General features: G+C 52.1%; 1 protein-coding gene across 4 annotated transcripts in view; it reads left to right on the top strand.

Moving 5' to 3' along the window:
• polg2 (polymerase (DNA directed), gamma 2, accessory subunit) overlaps positions 1-12,900 on the top strand; it is a 217,192-nt gene extending 204,292 nt beyond the window's left edge. For 2 of the 4 annotated variants that reach the window (XM_072483691.1, XM_072483690.1), the window contains exons 12-13: positions 199-328; positions 12,189-12,896. In XM_072483691.1, coding sequence (XP_072339792.1) covers positions 199-328; positions 12,189-12,229 — 171 coding nt within the window. In that variant the 3' untranslated portion in view covers positions 12,230-12,896. Of the gene's footprint in view, positions 1-198; positions 329-12,188 lie in introns of all 4 variants that reach the window. The other 2 variants (XM_072483694.1, XM_072483696.1) reach the window with 2 other exon arrangements.
• Positions 12,901-15,388: the final 2,488 nt, after the last annotated feature.

The raw sequence follows: 15,388 nt of genomic DNA, 5'->3' as shown, positions 1-15,388 counted from the left end.
GGTAGATCCCACACCTTGGTTAGATCTCCGGGACGTATATTAGAGTGAGACCAGTTGCGCTGCATTGCTTTTCAGGCACAACATGACCGGTAGTTTCCACCCTCACTCTTGCAGTGGCTAGTATTAAACAGCATTGGACTATCGGGGTTAGCTCAAAGCTCAACAATCTATGGCAGTGTTTTCAAACTTTTATTCCAGGACCCACCCTCACCAACCGGCCAACCTTTGGGACCCACGCCAGCTGACCTTTGCGATCCACGCTGGCCGACCTTCACAATGCCACACGAACTTCACGACACACCAGTTTTGTTTACCTTTAATATGACAGGTGAGCCTGCTTAGTCCTCACGATCTCACTTGCTTTGTCATTCAATGTTATATTTCTGCTCAGGACTTCAGCGGATGATTTAAGTTCTTGCTGCATCATTTGAAAAAATCAAGAGGTTTGACCTCGAACTCGCCATGCTTAGTCTTCAAATCTCTGAAGTTTTGAGGGTTTTCAACTTTCGTTTGCAGCTAAAAAATGGAGGAATCTCTCCTCCATGGTTTCATGTTCAAAGCACAGACCGCGTGACGTCAGTCTATGCCGGGTGCGTGACCTGTTAATTTGGTCCTGGGACAGCGAGCTGGCATCAGGAGGAGACGGTACTGGGTCAGCGAGATGGCGTCAGGAGGAGACGGTAATGGGACAGCGAGCTGGCGTCAGGAGGAGATGGTACTGGGACAGCGAGCTGGCATCAGGAGGAGACGGTACTGGGACAGCGAGCTGGCGTCAGGAGGAGATGGTACTGGGACAGCGAGCTGGCATCAGGAGGAGACGGTACTGGGACAGCGAGCTGGCGTCAGGAGGAGACGGTACTGGGACAGCACGCTGATGTCAGGAGGAGATGGTACTGGGACAGCGTGCTGACATCAGGAGGCGACGGTACTGAGACAACGCGCTGATGTCAGGAGGAGATGGTACTGAGACAGCGAGCTGGCGTCAGGAGGCGACGGTACTGGGACAGCGCGCTGACGTCAGGAGGCGACGGTACTGGGACAGCGCGTTGATGTCAGGAGGAGACGGTACTGGGACAGCGCGCTGACGTCAGGAGGAGACGGTACTGGGACAGCGCGCTGATGTCAGGAGGCGACGGTACTGGGACAGCGCGCTGATGTCAGGAGGAGATGGTACTGGGACAGCGCGCTGACGTCAGGAGGAGACGGTACTGGGACAGCGCGTTGACGTCAGGAGGAGACGGTACTGGGACAGCGCGCTGATGTCAGGAGGCGACGGTACTGGGACAGCGTGCTGACATCAGGAGGAGATGGTACTGGGACAGCGCGCTGACGTCAGGAGGAGACGGTACTGGGACAGCGCGCTGATGTCAGGAGGCGACGGTACTGGGACAGCGCGCTGACGTCAGGAGGAGACGGTACTGGGACAGCGCGCTGACGTCAGGAGGAGATGGTACTGGGACATCACGCTGATGTCAGGAGGAGACGGTACTGGGATAGCGCACTGATGTCTGGAAGCGAAGGTACTGGGACAGCGCGCTGATGTCAGGAAGAGACGGTACTGGGACATCGCGCTGACGTCAGGAGGGGACGGTAGTGGGACAGCGCGCTGACGTCAGGAGGAGACGGTACTGGGACATCACGCTGATGTCAGGAGGAGACGGTACTGGGATTGCGCACTGATGTCTGGAAGCGAAGGCACTGGGACAACGCGCTGATGTCAGGAAGAGACGGTACTGGGACAGCGTGCTGATGTCAGGAGGAGGCAGTCTGCCCCATTGAGCTCCGGGCCTGCGCACTGCCAGATCCGCCTGAAGGGCATGCATGCGCGGGACAGCTGACATTCTCAACCTTAAAGCTAGTCGTGGCCGGCATTTTTAAAAGCCAGTCGCGGCCGTTGGGTGTTACTCCCACGATCGTAACACCGAGACTGATCGTAAAGCCGAGACCGATCACTCCGCGACCCTCCCCACAACCCTCCACGATCAATCTGCAGGTCGTGCCCCTGGGCGGGATTCACCGACACCCGCCGGGTGGGAGAATCGCCAGGGGTCGGCGTGAATCCCGCCCCCGCCGTCCTCCCAATTCTCCCCCCCCCCCCCGAAAAACCGGCCCGGCGTGAGGCACACCGCCCGCCTCGGAGAATGGCGGGGCCTGGCGCAACTCAATGGGCCCCGGTGCTGTCTGGATTCTCCGGCCTGCGATGGGCCGAAGTCCTGCCCGTTCTATACCGGTCCCGCCGGAGTAAATTAGAGTTGATCCCTTACTGGCGGGACCTGGCGGCGCGGGCGGGCTCCGGGGATCCTGGGGGGTCGCGGGGGGATCTTGCCCCGGGAGGTGCCCTCACGGTGGCCTGGCCCGCGGTCAGGGCCCACCGATCCACGGGCGGGCCTGTGCCGTGGGGGCACTCTATTACTCCGCATCGGCCGGTGTGGTCCTCCGCGATGGCCGATGCGGAGACAAACCCTCCCGCGCATGCGTGGGGATGACTTGCGCCGGCTGCCGGAGCCCTTCGCCGCCGGTTGGCGTGGCGCCAAACCCCTATCCCGCTGGCCGGCAGGTCGCCAACCACTCCGGGGCAGGCCTAGCCCCTGAAGGTGCAGAGAACTCCGCACCTTTGGGGCGGCCCGACGCCAGAGTGGTTGGTGCCACTCCGTCCCGCCGGCCCCCTCGCCCCGCCGGGTACGGGAGAATCCCGCCGTGTTTGAAAAACCCTGATCTATGGCATGCACAGAGCAAGGTGACAAACCCAACCGCGAATGGAGTGCACGATATAGTCATGCTGGTGCTTTGCTTCAAGTGGGTCGGAAATTAAACCACCTCAACCTATTTACCTTGACGTATTGTTTGCAAAGATCATGTTGTAACATTCATTATGTGCAAAAGTGAAGAAAGTTCACAGATCTACAGATCTAGAAATTAGAGATCTGCACCAATTTTGAACTTTCATTCTTAAGTGTTCAATTCTGAACTAAGAGGACGGAGATGGGAATAAATGAAGATTGCAGACAAGATTTACAAAATTGAATTGTCTGAACTTTCAACTCTGTCCATTTGTACCGGAATTTTGCTTTGGGGCCCTGTAGCCGGGACCCCGATTGGTACTGTAAAGCCTGCCGTTCGGTGTGAAGTAGACAACTAAGTGTTGAAAGTGTTCATCCCCCCACCCCACCAGTATAAATGAATATATAAAAACTATCGGGCCAGCTACTTTTTGAAAAACAACAGTGTGTTCACAACGCATGTTATTAATGTGAATATTACAAGTTGCCCAGCTCGCTCAGAGGACTAAGAGGTACAGCGTGAGGTGTGGGATGGCAAAGATGGCACCAGGCAGCTCCCCATGCAGTAAAAGGAAACACAGAGATAGCTCTCCACGGCCGCTGATGTGTATCTCTGGCTGTGTGGTTTCAAACCAACCTGAGCTATGGTGAAAAGCCGCAGCTGAAAAGGGAGACATCACTTTGGAAAAAATTGTCAACAGAGAAAACAAGCGAAGAAAATTGTTGCATGTGCCCATGTAGTTGAAGATCAAAGCACACTGAAAACATAGGCCGGGATTCTCCATCACCATAATGTTGCCCAAGTTGAATTACGTGATCTCTATGCCCCCCCTTGTGGTAAGTCCTATTCATAGAATCATAGAATTTGAAAAATGAAAATCGCTTATTGTCACAAGTAGGCTTCAAATGAAGTTACTGTGAAAAGCCCCTAGTCGCCACATTCCAGCGCCTGTTCGGGGAGGCTGTTACGGGAATTGAACCGTGCTGCTGGCCTGCCTTGGTCTGCTTTCAAAGCCAGCGATTTAGCTCTGTGCTAAATTTACAGTGCAAAAGGAAGCCCTTCGGCCCATCGAGTCTGCACCAGTCCTTAGAAACAGCACCCCACTTAAGCCCAAAACTCCAGCCTATCCCCGTAACCCAGTAACCCCACCGAACCTTTTTTTTTGGACACTAGGGGCAATTTATCACGGCCAATCCACCGAACCTGCACATCTTTGGACTGTGGGACGAAACCGGAGCACCCGGAGGAAACCCACACAGGCACGGGGAGAACGTGCAGACTCCACACAGACAGCGACCCAAGCCAGGAATCGAACCTGGGACCCTGGAACTGTGAAGCAATTGGGTTAACCACTGTGCTACCGTGCTGCCCCCGTGTCGTCAGCAAATTTGAAAATCGAGTTGGAGGGGAATTTGGCCACACGGTCATAGGTGTATAAGGAGTATAGTAGAGGGCTAAGGACATAGCCTTTTGGGGCACCGGTGTTGAGAATGATCGTGGAGGATGTGTTGTTGCCTATCCTTACTGATTGTGGCCTGTGGGTTAGGAAGTTCCTGATCCAGTCGCAGAGGGAGGAGCCAAGGCCAAGACCACGGAGTTTGGAGATGAGTTTCGTAGGAATAATGGTGTTAATCCTGATGGAGGGTTTCTGAACCACCTGTAGGGTCAACCATACTTACCTTGTGTCTGCACCCCTGCACTCCGGGAGTTCCCTTTGGGGGAGTCATCCAAGATGGCCGTTGTTGCAGATTTACCATGCGGCTGAGCCCCTGCACTCCGGACTTTCCTTTGTTTGGGGGCCATCCAAGATGGCTGTTCTTGGTGTACTTGATTCTGTTGTGGCCAGCATTCTACCCACCCCTCGTGGCCCTGTCTACCTCTGCAGTCCTTTGCCTCGCCCTATCCCTGTAACCCCACATCATATTTGAACACTAAGGGGTAATTTAGCATGGCCAATCCACCTAACCTGTACATCTTTGGACTGTGGGAGGAAATCAAAGCACCCAGAGGAAATAGCGGCATGGCGGCACAGTGGTTAGCACTGCTGCCACAAAGCAGCAGGGACCCGCCTTGAATTGCAGCCTCAGGTGACTGTGTGGAATCTGCATGTTCTCCCCGTGTCTGCATGGGTTTCCACCGGGTGCTCCGGTTTCCTCCCACAGTCCAAAGATGTGCAGGTTAGGTGGATTGGCCATGCTAAATTGCCACCTTAGTGTCCAGGGATGTACAGGTTAGGTTCCTGGGATAGGGCGGGCAAGTGGGCCTAGGTAGGATGCTCTTTCAGAGGGTTGGTGTAGACCCGATGGGCAAAATGGCCTCCTTTCTGTACTGTACGAATTCTATGGTTCTATTCCATGGTTCTAGGAAACCCATGCAGACACAGGGAGAACGTGCAAACACTACACTGTCACCCAAGATCGATTTGAATTCTGGTCCCTGGTGCTGTGAGACAGCAGTGCCAACTAGCATGCAACCCTGTTACCCATGTTATTATGTTTCTACCTTGTTTACTTCAATTATCTTATTCATTTATAATTATCTCATAAATAAATGCTGTGTTTTGATGTTTTCTTAGACATTTGTAGAAGCTTGTAAAGTTTAATGGGAAACATTTATTAACAAATATAATTTTATAAATACCAAAATTTGAAACCAGTTAACATTTAACTTTATCAGGGCAGCACGGTGGCGCAGTGGGTTAGCACTGCTGCCTACGGCGCTGCGGACCCAGGTTCGAATCCCGGCCCTGGGTCACTGTCCGTGTGGAGTTTGCACATTCTCCCCGTGTCTGCGTGGGTTTCACCCCCACAACCCAAAGATGTGCAGGTTAGGTGGATTGGGCAACGCTAAATTGCCCCTTAATTGGAAAAAAAATAATTGGGTACTCTAAATTTATTTTTAAAAACAACATTTAACTTTATCAGCTGATCAATGACATTTTGTGTAATAACAACCTCAATGTTAACAAATTCCTTGCAAACGTTCACACTTAAACACAATGGTCAATAAAATATATGTTTCCACATAAACGCAATAGCTCTGTCTAACTGTAAAGGGGAGGGGAGAAAAAAGGTGGAGGGGAGGGAGGCAGAAGGGGAGAGAGGGAGGGAGTGAGATGAGGATGGAGAGAGGGTTCAGACATATCAATTGTTAATTTTACAAGTTCAAAGTCCAATAGCAGCAACTACTGAAGCACAGTGTCCTGGCACGCATATCCTCTGACATCATTTTGGGATGTCCTTTGCCTGTATACTCTTAGGGGTGGGTAATTGATTCACCTCCTCACAAGGCGGAGATGTAGCCTGACTCTTTTCTCATGATCCCTGATTTTAAGAAGCCAAACAATAAGTGTGATTTCCCAGCAGAGATCAAGCATGACTACAGATTTTGAATCTGCACTGGATTCTGCAATACCTGTCAGAGAGATAGTTCACATTAGCTTACAGGAGACTTGCATATGTCAACTAAGGCATTAAACTTTGCTAAAGCATTTGAAGTAATCACTGAGGCTTGTAAGGATGAACTTTACATCAGGGAGACTCTTAAACAATACAGCTTAAAATATATTGCAAAATCCAAATTTACTTTAGCTCTGAATCAGCTGGGAGGACAGGCGTGCTAACAGTGTCCTTGAGACTTCCGGTTGCGGCTATGCGGAGCTAAGTTGCACATTCGGCAGCTCTCGCTAAAAACGGACTTTTGGGCTCTTTTCAGGGCCCCCAACGGCATTTTTCCGATGTTTCCCGGTGTGGGAAGGAGATTGCAATAGTTCCCCGACAGTGTATGGCTTGGATGAAGGCTTCTATCGACAAGCTGCTGGAGACCCAGATGGCCCAGGGGGTAGCGATCCGCAAGGTCCGACAAAAGGTCTCCGACAACGAGGGCGAGACCTTAGGCCTTACGGTAAAGGCGCTCCACAAGAAATGGCAGGAACGGTTCGAGGAGATGGAGAATCGGTCGAGGCGGAAGAATTTGCGGATTCTGGGCCTCCCGGAGGGGCTGGAGGGGTCGGACATGGGGGCATATGTGGTCACCATGCTAAACTCGTTGATGGAGCGGGGTCCTTCCAGGGGCCCCTGGAGCTGGAAGGGGCCCATAGGGTGCTGGCGAGGAGGCCCAAGGCTAATGAGCCGCCGAGGGTGGTGTTGGTGCGGTTTCATCGGTTCGCTGATCGGGAGTGCGTGCTCAGGTGGGCCAAGAAGGAGAGGAGCAGCAGGTGGGAGAATGCGGAGTTTCGAATATACCAGGACTGGAGTGGGGAGCTGGCGAAGAAGAGGGCCGGGTACAATTGGGCGAAGGTGGTGCTGCACAGGAAGGGGGTGAAGTTTGGTATTCTGCAGCCGGCGCGACTGTGGATCACCTACAAGGACCGGCACCATTATTTTGAGTCTCCGGAGGAGGCGTGGGCCTTTGTCAAGGCCAGAGAAACTGGACATAAACTGAGGGTCGGGATGGGTGGTCAGGGATTGCTGTTGGGGTGGTACACTTTGAGGGGGGGTTCTTTGCTCTTATTTCTGTTTGGTTCGATGCAGGTGGTTAGGGTGGGTTGGGCACTGTTTTGGTTGGGTCTGTTGGGTGGGCTCTTGGAGGGGGGTAAGTAAATGGAGTAGGGGTGGATGGCGGTAGAGGGGATAGGGCCCCGCGGGGGAGGGGGAGGCCCGAGTCGGGGGTGAGGGGACTGGGCCTGTAAAAGGAGCAGCGACAGAGGTGGCGGGGCCGGGCAGGCGGAAAGCGCGGGCTTTTTCCCGCGCTGAAGGCTGGAGGGGGCGGGGCCGGGGTGGGGAAGCGAGGGCTGTTTCCCGCGCTTGGGATGGAAGGGGGAGGCGGAGAGCCTGTGGATGGGTAATGGAGGAGGAGGGTATGTCCCACAATGGGAGGAGTCAAAGGAGAGGCGGGAGTAGCCGGGGTCAGCAGGAGTCAGCTGACTTGCGGGAGTGCAATGGGGGGGGGGTGGTAAAGTAGCTCGGAGGGATCCTAGCTGGGGGAGGAACGGGAGGGGGGTGGGGGGGACCGGGTTGCTGCTGCTATGGTCAAGGGGGAGCTGGAGCGAGTAGAGGGGGTTGGGACGGGGGTCTGCCTCCGGGGGGAACAGGCCGGGCGTGGAGTGCGGGCGCGTGGCTGGCCAAGGAGGGGTTATGGCTAGTCGGCGGGGGAGGGGGGCGGGTAACCCCCCGATCCGGCTGCTAACCTGGAACGTAAGGGGACTGAACGGGCCGGTCAAGCGGGCCCAGGTGTTCACGCACCTGAAGGGGCTGAAGGCGGATGTGGTCATGCTCCAGGAGACACACCTGAAGGTGGCAGACCAGGTAAGATTGAGGAAGGGGTGGGTAGGTCAGGTGTTTCACTCAGGGCTGGATGCCAAAAATCGGGGGGGTGGCGATCTTGGTGGGAAAAAGGGTGTCGTTCGAGGCGTCGAGCATTGTGACAGACAATGGCAGCAGGTACGTAATGGTAAGTGGTAAGCTGCAAGGGGAAAGGGTGGTGCTGGTCAATGTGTATGCCCCGAATTGGGATGATGCGGGTTTTATGCGGCGCATGTTGGGTCGGATCCCGGACTTGGAAGTGGGGGGCCTGATAATGGGGGGGGGACTTTAACACGGTGTTGGATCCGGCACTGGATCGCTCCAGTTCTAGGACGGGTAAGAAGCCGGCAGCGTCTAAGGTGCTGAGGGGGTTTATGGACCAGATGAGAGGGGTGGGCCCTTGGAGATTTGCAAGGCCGGGATGTTAAGTAATGGGTTAAGAAACATTGCAATTAGTTGTCTCATTTATGTTAAGTATCCATTAATTGACACTGATATGTAAAGGGGCTTCATGTGGCCTCTGTCAGGTGGTGTGTTAAGAGTTTTGTGCAGAGGCTGTGGAAGTGAAATAAATGGTGTTTGGTGAAAAGGAACAAGAACTTTAGACTCTTCATTTCACAGCAACTAACACGTCTAACACGGGGGCTAGGGAATTTTCATTCTTCCCGCATGTTCATAAGGCTTATTCCCGGATCGACTTCTTTATTATGAGTAGGGCGCTGATAGCGAAAGCAGAGGATACCGAGTACTCGGCGATAGCCATTTCGGATCACGCCCCGCATTGGGTAGACCTAGAGCTGGGGAGGAGAGGGACCATCGCCCGCTGTGGCACTTGGAGGTGGGGCTGTTGGCGGACGAGGAGGTGAGTGAGCGGGTCCGAGGAAGCATAGAGAGATACCTGGATACGATAATGGGGAGGTCCGAGTGGGGATGGTATGGGAGGCGCTGAAGGCGGTGGTTAGGGGAGAGCTGATCTCCATTAGGGCCCACAAGGAGAGGAGAGAGCAGAGGGAGAGGGAGAGGCTAGTGGGGGAGATGGTGAGGGTAGACAGGAGGTATGCGCAGGTGCCGGAGGAGGGACTGTTGAGGAAAAGGCGTAGCCTCCAGGCCGAATTCAACCTGTTGACCACCAGGAAGGCGAAGGTGCAGTGGAGGAAGGCCCAGGGGGCGATTTATGAGTATGGGGGAAAAGGCAAGTCGGATGCTGGCGCATCAGCTTCGGAAGCGGGACGCAGCTAGGGAGATCGGGGGAGTTAAGGATAGGGGAGGGAGTGTGGTATGCAGTGGGGTTGACATCAATGGGGTCTTCAGGGACTTTTATGAGGAATTGTATCGGTCCGAGCCCCCACGGGAGGAGGGAGGGATGGGCCGCTTTCTGGACCAAGTGAGGTTTCTGAAGGTGGAGGAGGGACTGGTAGCGGGATTGGGGGCCCCGATTGGGCTGGAGGAGTTGGCCAAAGGGATAGGGAGCATGCAGGCAGGGAAGGCACCGGGGCCGACGGTTTCTCGGTCGAATTCTACAAGAAATATGTGGACCTGTTGGGCCCGTTGCTAGCTAGGACCTTCAATGAGGCAAGGGAGGGGGTGGCTTTGCCCCCGACGATGTCCCGGGCACTGATCTCCTTGATCCTGAAGCGGGACAAGGATCCCCTGCAGTGTGGGTCTTACAGGCCAATCACGTTGTTAAATGTAGATGCCAAGGTGCTGGCGAAGGTCTTAGCCACGAGAATTGAGGATTGTGTGCCGCAGGTGATCCACGAAGACCAGACGGGATTCGTGAAGGGGAGGCAGTTGAACGCAAATGTGCGGAGGCTCCTGAACGTTATTATGATGCCGGCAAGGGGGGGGGAGGCGGAGATAGTGGTGGCGATGGCCGCTGAGAAGGCCTTCGATAGGGTAGAGTGGGGGTACTTGTGGGAGGTACTGAAGAGGTTCGGGTTTGGGGAGGGGTTTGTCAGGTGGGTTAGGTTGTTGTACGAGGTCCCGATGGCGAGTGTGGCCACGAACAAGAGGAGTTCTGAGTACTTTCGGTTGCATATAGGGATGAGGCAGGAGTATCCCCTGTCCCCCCTGCTCTTCGCACTGGCGATTGAGCCCCTGGCTATGGCACTGAGGGAGTCGTGGAACTGGAGGGGGTTGGGGCGGGGAGGAGCATAGGGTGTCGCTCTATGCGGACAACTTGCTGCTATATGTGGCGGACCCGGTGGGGGGAATGCCGGAGGTAATGAGGATCCTCAGGGAGTTCGGGGATTTCTCAGGGTACAAGCTCAACATGGGGAAGAGCGAGTTGTTCGTGGTTCACCCAGGGGACCAGGAGAGGGGGATTGGCGAGCTCCCACTAAAAAGGGCGGAGAGGAGCTTCAGGTATCTGGGTCCAGGTGGCCAGGAGCTGGGGGCCCTGCATAGACTTAATTTCACGAGGCTGGTGGAGCAAATGGAGGAGGAGTTCAAGAGGTGGGACGTGTTGCCGCTGTCCATGGCGGGTAGGATGCAGTCAGTTAGGATGACGGTGCTCCCAAGATTTTTGTTCCTGTTCCAGTGCCTCCCCGTGTTTATCCCGAAAGCCTTCTTTAGGCGGGTCAACAGGAGCATAACGGGGTTTGTGTGGGCGCGAGGGACTCCGAGGGTGAGAAGGGTGTTCCTGGAGAGGAGTAGGGATGGGGGGGAGCTGGCACTGCCCAACCTCTGTGAGTACTACTGGGCCGTCAATGCGGCGATGGTGCGCAAGTGGGTGATGGAGGGGGAGGGTGCTGCGTAGAAGAGGCTGGAGACGGCGTCTTGTGAGGGTACGAGTCTGGAGGCGCTGGCAACGGCCCGCTGCCGCTCCCTTCAATGAGGTATACCACGAGCCTGGTAATGGCGGCTACCCTCAAAATCTGGGGGCAGTGGAGGCGGCACAGGGAAGAAGTTGGGGCCTCGGCGTGGACCCCAATACGGGGGAACCACCGGTTTGTCCCAGGGAGAATGGACGGAGGGTTTTCGGGGTGGCACAGGGCAGGGATAAGAAGGTTGGGGGACCTGTTTGTGGACAGGAAGTTCGCGAGCCTGGGTGAACTGGAGGAGAAGTATGGGCTCCCCCCCGGGGAACACCTTCAGGTACTTGCAGGTAAGGGCGTTTGCCAGGCGGCTAGTGGTGGAATTCCCGCGACTGCTGCCACGCACAGGACAGGACAGGGTGCTCTCAGGGGGTGGGTTGGAGTGGGGAAGATCTCGGAAACTTACCAGGTGATGCAAGAGGAGGAGGAGGCCTCGGTGGTGGAGTTGAAAGGTAAGTGGGAGGAGGAGTTGGGAGAGGAGATCGAAGAGGGGACGTGGGCAGATGCCCTAGGGAGGGTGAACTCTTCCTCTTCGTGCGCGAGGCTCAGCCTCATACAGTTTAAGGTGCTGCACAGGGCACACATGACCGGGACAAGGATGAGCCGTTTCTTTGGAGGAGAGGACAGGTGTGTTAGGTGCTCAGGGAGCCCAGCAAATCACAGCCATATGTTCTGGGCATGCCCAGCGCTGGAGGAATTTTGGAAGGGCGTGGCGAGGACGGTGTCGGGGGTGGTAGGATCCAGGGTCAAGCTGAGCTGGGGGCTCGCAATATTTGGGGTTGCAGGGGAGCCGGGAGTGCAGGAGGCGAAAGAGGACGGTATTCTGGCCTTTGCGTCCCTGGTAGCCCGGCGAAGGATTCTTCTTCAGTGGAGGGATGCAAGGCCCCCAAGCGTGGAATCCTGGATCAACGATATGGCGGGGTTTATTAAATTGGAGAGGGTGAAATTCGCCTTAAGGGGATCGGTACAAGGGTTCTTTAGGTGGCAACCATTCTTGGACTTCCTCGCAGAACGGTAGACAATGGTCAGCAGCAGCAGCAACCCGGGGGAGGAGGGGGGGTTCTATTTTATTTTTGTTTATTTACCCTGGGGGATCTGAGGGGGTGTATATATTTGCTATGTTTGCTTTGTGTTAACTCGGGGTGTTAATTTACTATTTATGTATAGGGGGAGTGGGGCATGGGGGTTGTTTTACTTTGTTCTGTATTTAATTTTATTGGGTTTCTTTTTCATTCTGTTGTTGATATTTTGTGAAAACCCTAATAAAAATTATTTTTTAAAAACACAGTGTCCTTGAAGGAGTCAATCGCACCAGTATCGAGGCCATGATCATCCAAAACCAACTCTGTTAGGCCGCCCATATGTTCAGGATGTCAGAGTCCCGACCAAAGCAAATCTTCTTCACCCAGCTCAAGGAAGGATCCTGAACAAGAGGAGGACAAAAGAAGCTCTTCAAAATACCTTGAAGGCTCACCTCAAGAACTGGAACATAGACATCAATGCCTGGGAGACCTTGCTCAGAAGAGACCTACTTGAAGGAACCTCCTTATTGAAAGGACACAATTTTTCAAGAACACCCAAAGCAGAAGGAGGCCCGGAATAGGAGTCTGAGAAAGGAACACCGGCGAGCTAGAGTCCAAGGACGAATCCCACCTTTTGAAAACTCCTGCCAAGTGAGTGATTGAAGAGCAGCTCTAGAATCGGGCTCGTCAGCCACGGAAGGACCCACAGAACCAGCAACCCAGGATATCTTAGGTGAACAATCATGCTGGTTAGCGAGTGATTGCCGCACTCTATTCATTAATAGTTCCTTTAATGGAATAACATCCTCATTACAAACCAACGGTAAAACAAAATCTTTATTTCACTTTCTGTGACTCACTTTATACAGTAAAGTACCCATTCAATGGAATTAACAGCGACATGACAAACCAAAGTTTAAACAAATCTTCCTTTCACTTTATTTGCATTTTCAACATATTTATAAACGTGAAACACTAATAATATAAAACATTAACCCACCAAAAAAATGTCTCCCGATGTCTCCTGCCTCTGCTTGACAATCCTGGACCGAGAAATAAAAGTGCAAATATAAAAGTGTGATAACGTACCTAACATGGAAGCAAGTTGACCAGGTTAGCGCTGTGCCAGGAATTTCAATGCATCAGGTTCAGCAGACAAGCAGGTTAAAAACAATCAGACGGGGAGTTTAAATGCAGCACGCTCCCAACGTGCATGTCCCTGCGTCCGCACTTAATAATAATAATCTATATTAGTGTCACAAGGAGGCTTACATCAAGACTTCAATTAAGTTAGTGTGAAAATCCCTCCGGGTGTGCGGTGGGCCACTGACTTAAGTACGAGAATGGACAGGAAGTTACGGGCCACAGTAGTTAAGCAGCCACTCATGATACAGCTTATTTTGACATTGCTACATCCTAATAGTTAATCCAACTGCCTTTCTAAAAATGTATAATTTATTATGTACGCTACTCATGAAGTAACAAAAGCTGACTATCATAGTGTCAATGGTGTATATTAGCTACAATCAATTGCAGCAAGCAACACAGCTCTATCATTGCTCTTGTTGGATTGGTACATGACACCTTCGACACTGTTACGTTGTCCATATTTGCCCTTACTGGCATGGACCTTCTGATGAACACGGATGGTGTTGTTCAAAATTTGCATTTCAGAGTAAGACATGGAGCAAATTGGATAGCGATCCAGGATCACTGATCTCAAATCTGTTTCACAATCAACGCTGCACATTTTTGGTCTGTTTCAAAGTCTACCTCAAGCAAGTCACAAATTGCAGCTTGAAAATGGAACCAGGTTAAGGTTTCACGGGGCCTTGGGCACCAAATGTATTGTAAAATGCATGAAGAAATGGACTCTTAGAGAGTTCATCCATTTGTAATATAGAATCATCAAATAGTTCAGCACAGACGGAGACCATTCTGCCCATCACATCTGCACTGGCTCTTTCAAAGGACAATCCATTGCCGCACTCTTTCCCATATGCCTGCAATTCTTTTCTCCCTTCAAGTATTGCAATAATCTCACCAAGGCCAATCTTCCAACATCATACCCTTCTATTTACATAACGGTAAGGGCCGCAGTTGCGGCTGGCAGTGCATAAGTCCAAGGCCGGGGATCTACGGAATACCGGCCTGGATTGCAGCAGCAGCTTTTATACCCCCGCTGCTCGTTTCCCATTGGGCGAGCTCCTGCCCGTCAATAGACAAGTTCATACTCCGTAAAGCCCATGGGGAGATCTATTGATGATCCCCCTTGTCGTTCATGGCCACCAAAACAAGTATCCAGTTCTCCTTCGATGGCTGCTTCAGATTCTGTAACAATTACCCTATCCAACAGTGCATTCCAAATCCTAAACACACTTTGGGACCTTCATGTGGTCTCTGGTTCCTTTGCTAACCATCTTGAATGTGTGCCTTCTTGTTATCAATCCTTCAGCCATAACAGTTACTCATTATTTACTCATGTTATGGGCCAGGGTTTAGAGAACCCCAAAGTGTATCATGGAGTTCATCTGACCCACAACTTTTAATGGATTGTGGTATGGGGAGCACACTGCCCACTCTACAGGTGTGGTAGAGCAGAAATGGAAAAGTATTTTTTAAAGCAAAACAATGTTTATTCTATGAACTCAAGTTAGCCTTTTTAAAACATACAGTGAACATCTTAGCAACCATTAATTCAAATACAACCCCCAAAGAATACAACACTAAGTAATCCTTTAAGCTTTCCTTTTAACATCCATAAGACTTAAAACACCTTTTACCAGAAGCAAGTCAGGTTAAAGTCACTACTGTTATTAGTTTTAAATCACCAGGATCGATTTACAGTCTTTAGATTACAGAGAGAGACTCTAATACACCTTCTGGCTGTGACTGCAGCTATCCAGCTCTGAAAACAAAACTAAAACACACCCTGCAGCAAACAGCCTAAAACAAAAGTAAAAAGCTGACAGACAGCCCAGCTCCACCCACTCGCTGACATCACTGCAGTAATAAACACCCATTTCTTAAAGGTACTCTCGCTACAGATATTTATATACACACCCATTTATAAACACCCATTTCTTAAAGGTACTCTCACATGACACTCAATTTCAACTTTTGATTTTGAGCACTTCAAATTTACTCTTAGCCTTTGCTGCTCTCAGAAGAAAAATCCCAGTTTCTCTGGTCTAACCATGAAACTGCCATTTCTAATTTGCAGACCATTACAGTAAATCTGTTCTGCGCTCTCCCCAAAACTTTCAGATCCTTCCAAAATTGTGCTGCACAGAATTTGGCATAATACTCCAGGTTTGTTTGTTTGTTTGTTTATTGTCACGTGTACCGAGGTACAGTGAAAAGTATTTTTCTGCGAGCAGCTCAAACAGATCATTTAGTTCATGAAAAGAAAAGAAAAGAAAAAGAAAATGCATAATAGGGCAACACAAGGTCCACAATGTAAATA

The sequence above is a fragment of the Scyliorhinus torazame genome, chromosome 18 (genome assembly GCF_047496885.1).
Source record: "Scyliorhinus torazame isolate Kashiwa2021f chromosome 18, sScyTor2.1, whole genome shotgun sequence".
In the NCBI taxonomy this organism is placed as follows: domain Eukaryota; kingdom Metazoa; phylum Chordata; class Chondrichthyes; order Carcharhiniformes; family Scyliorhinidae; genus Scyliorhinus; species Scyliorhinus torazame.
Note: the sequence above shows the minus strand (reverse complement) of the source record. Positions and strands in the feature narration are given on the sequence as shown.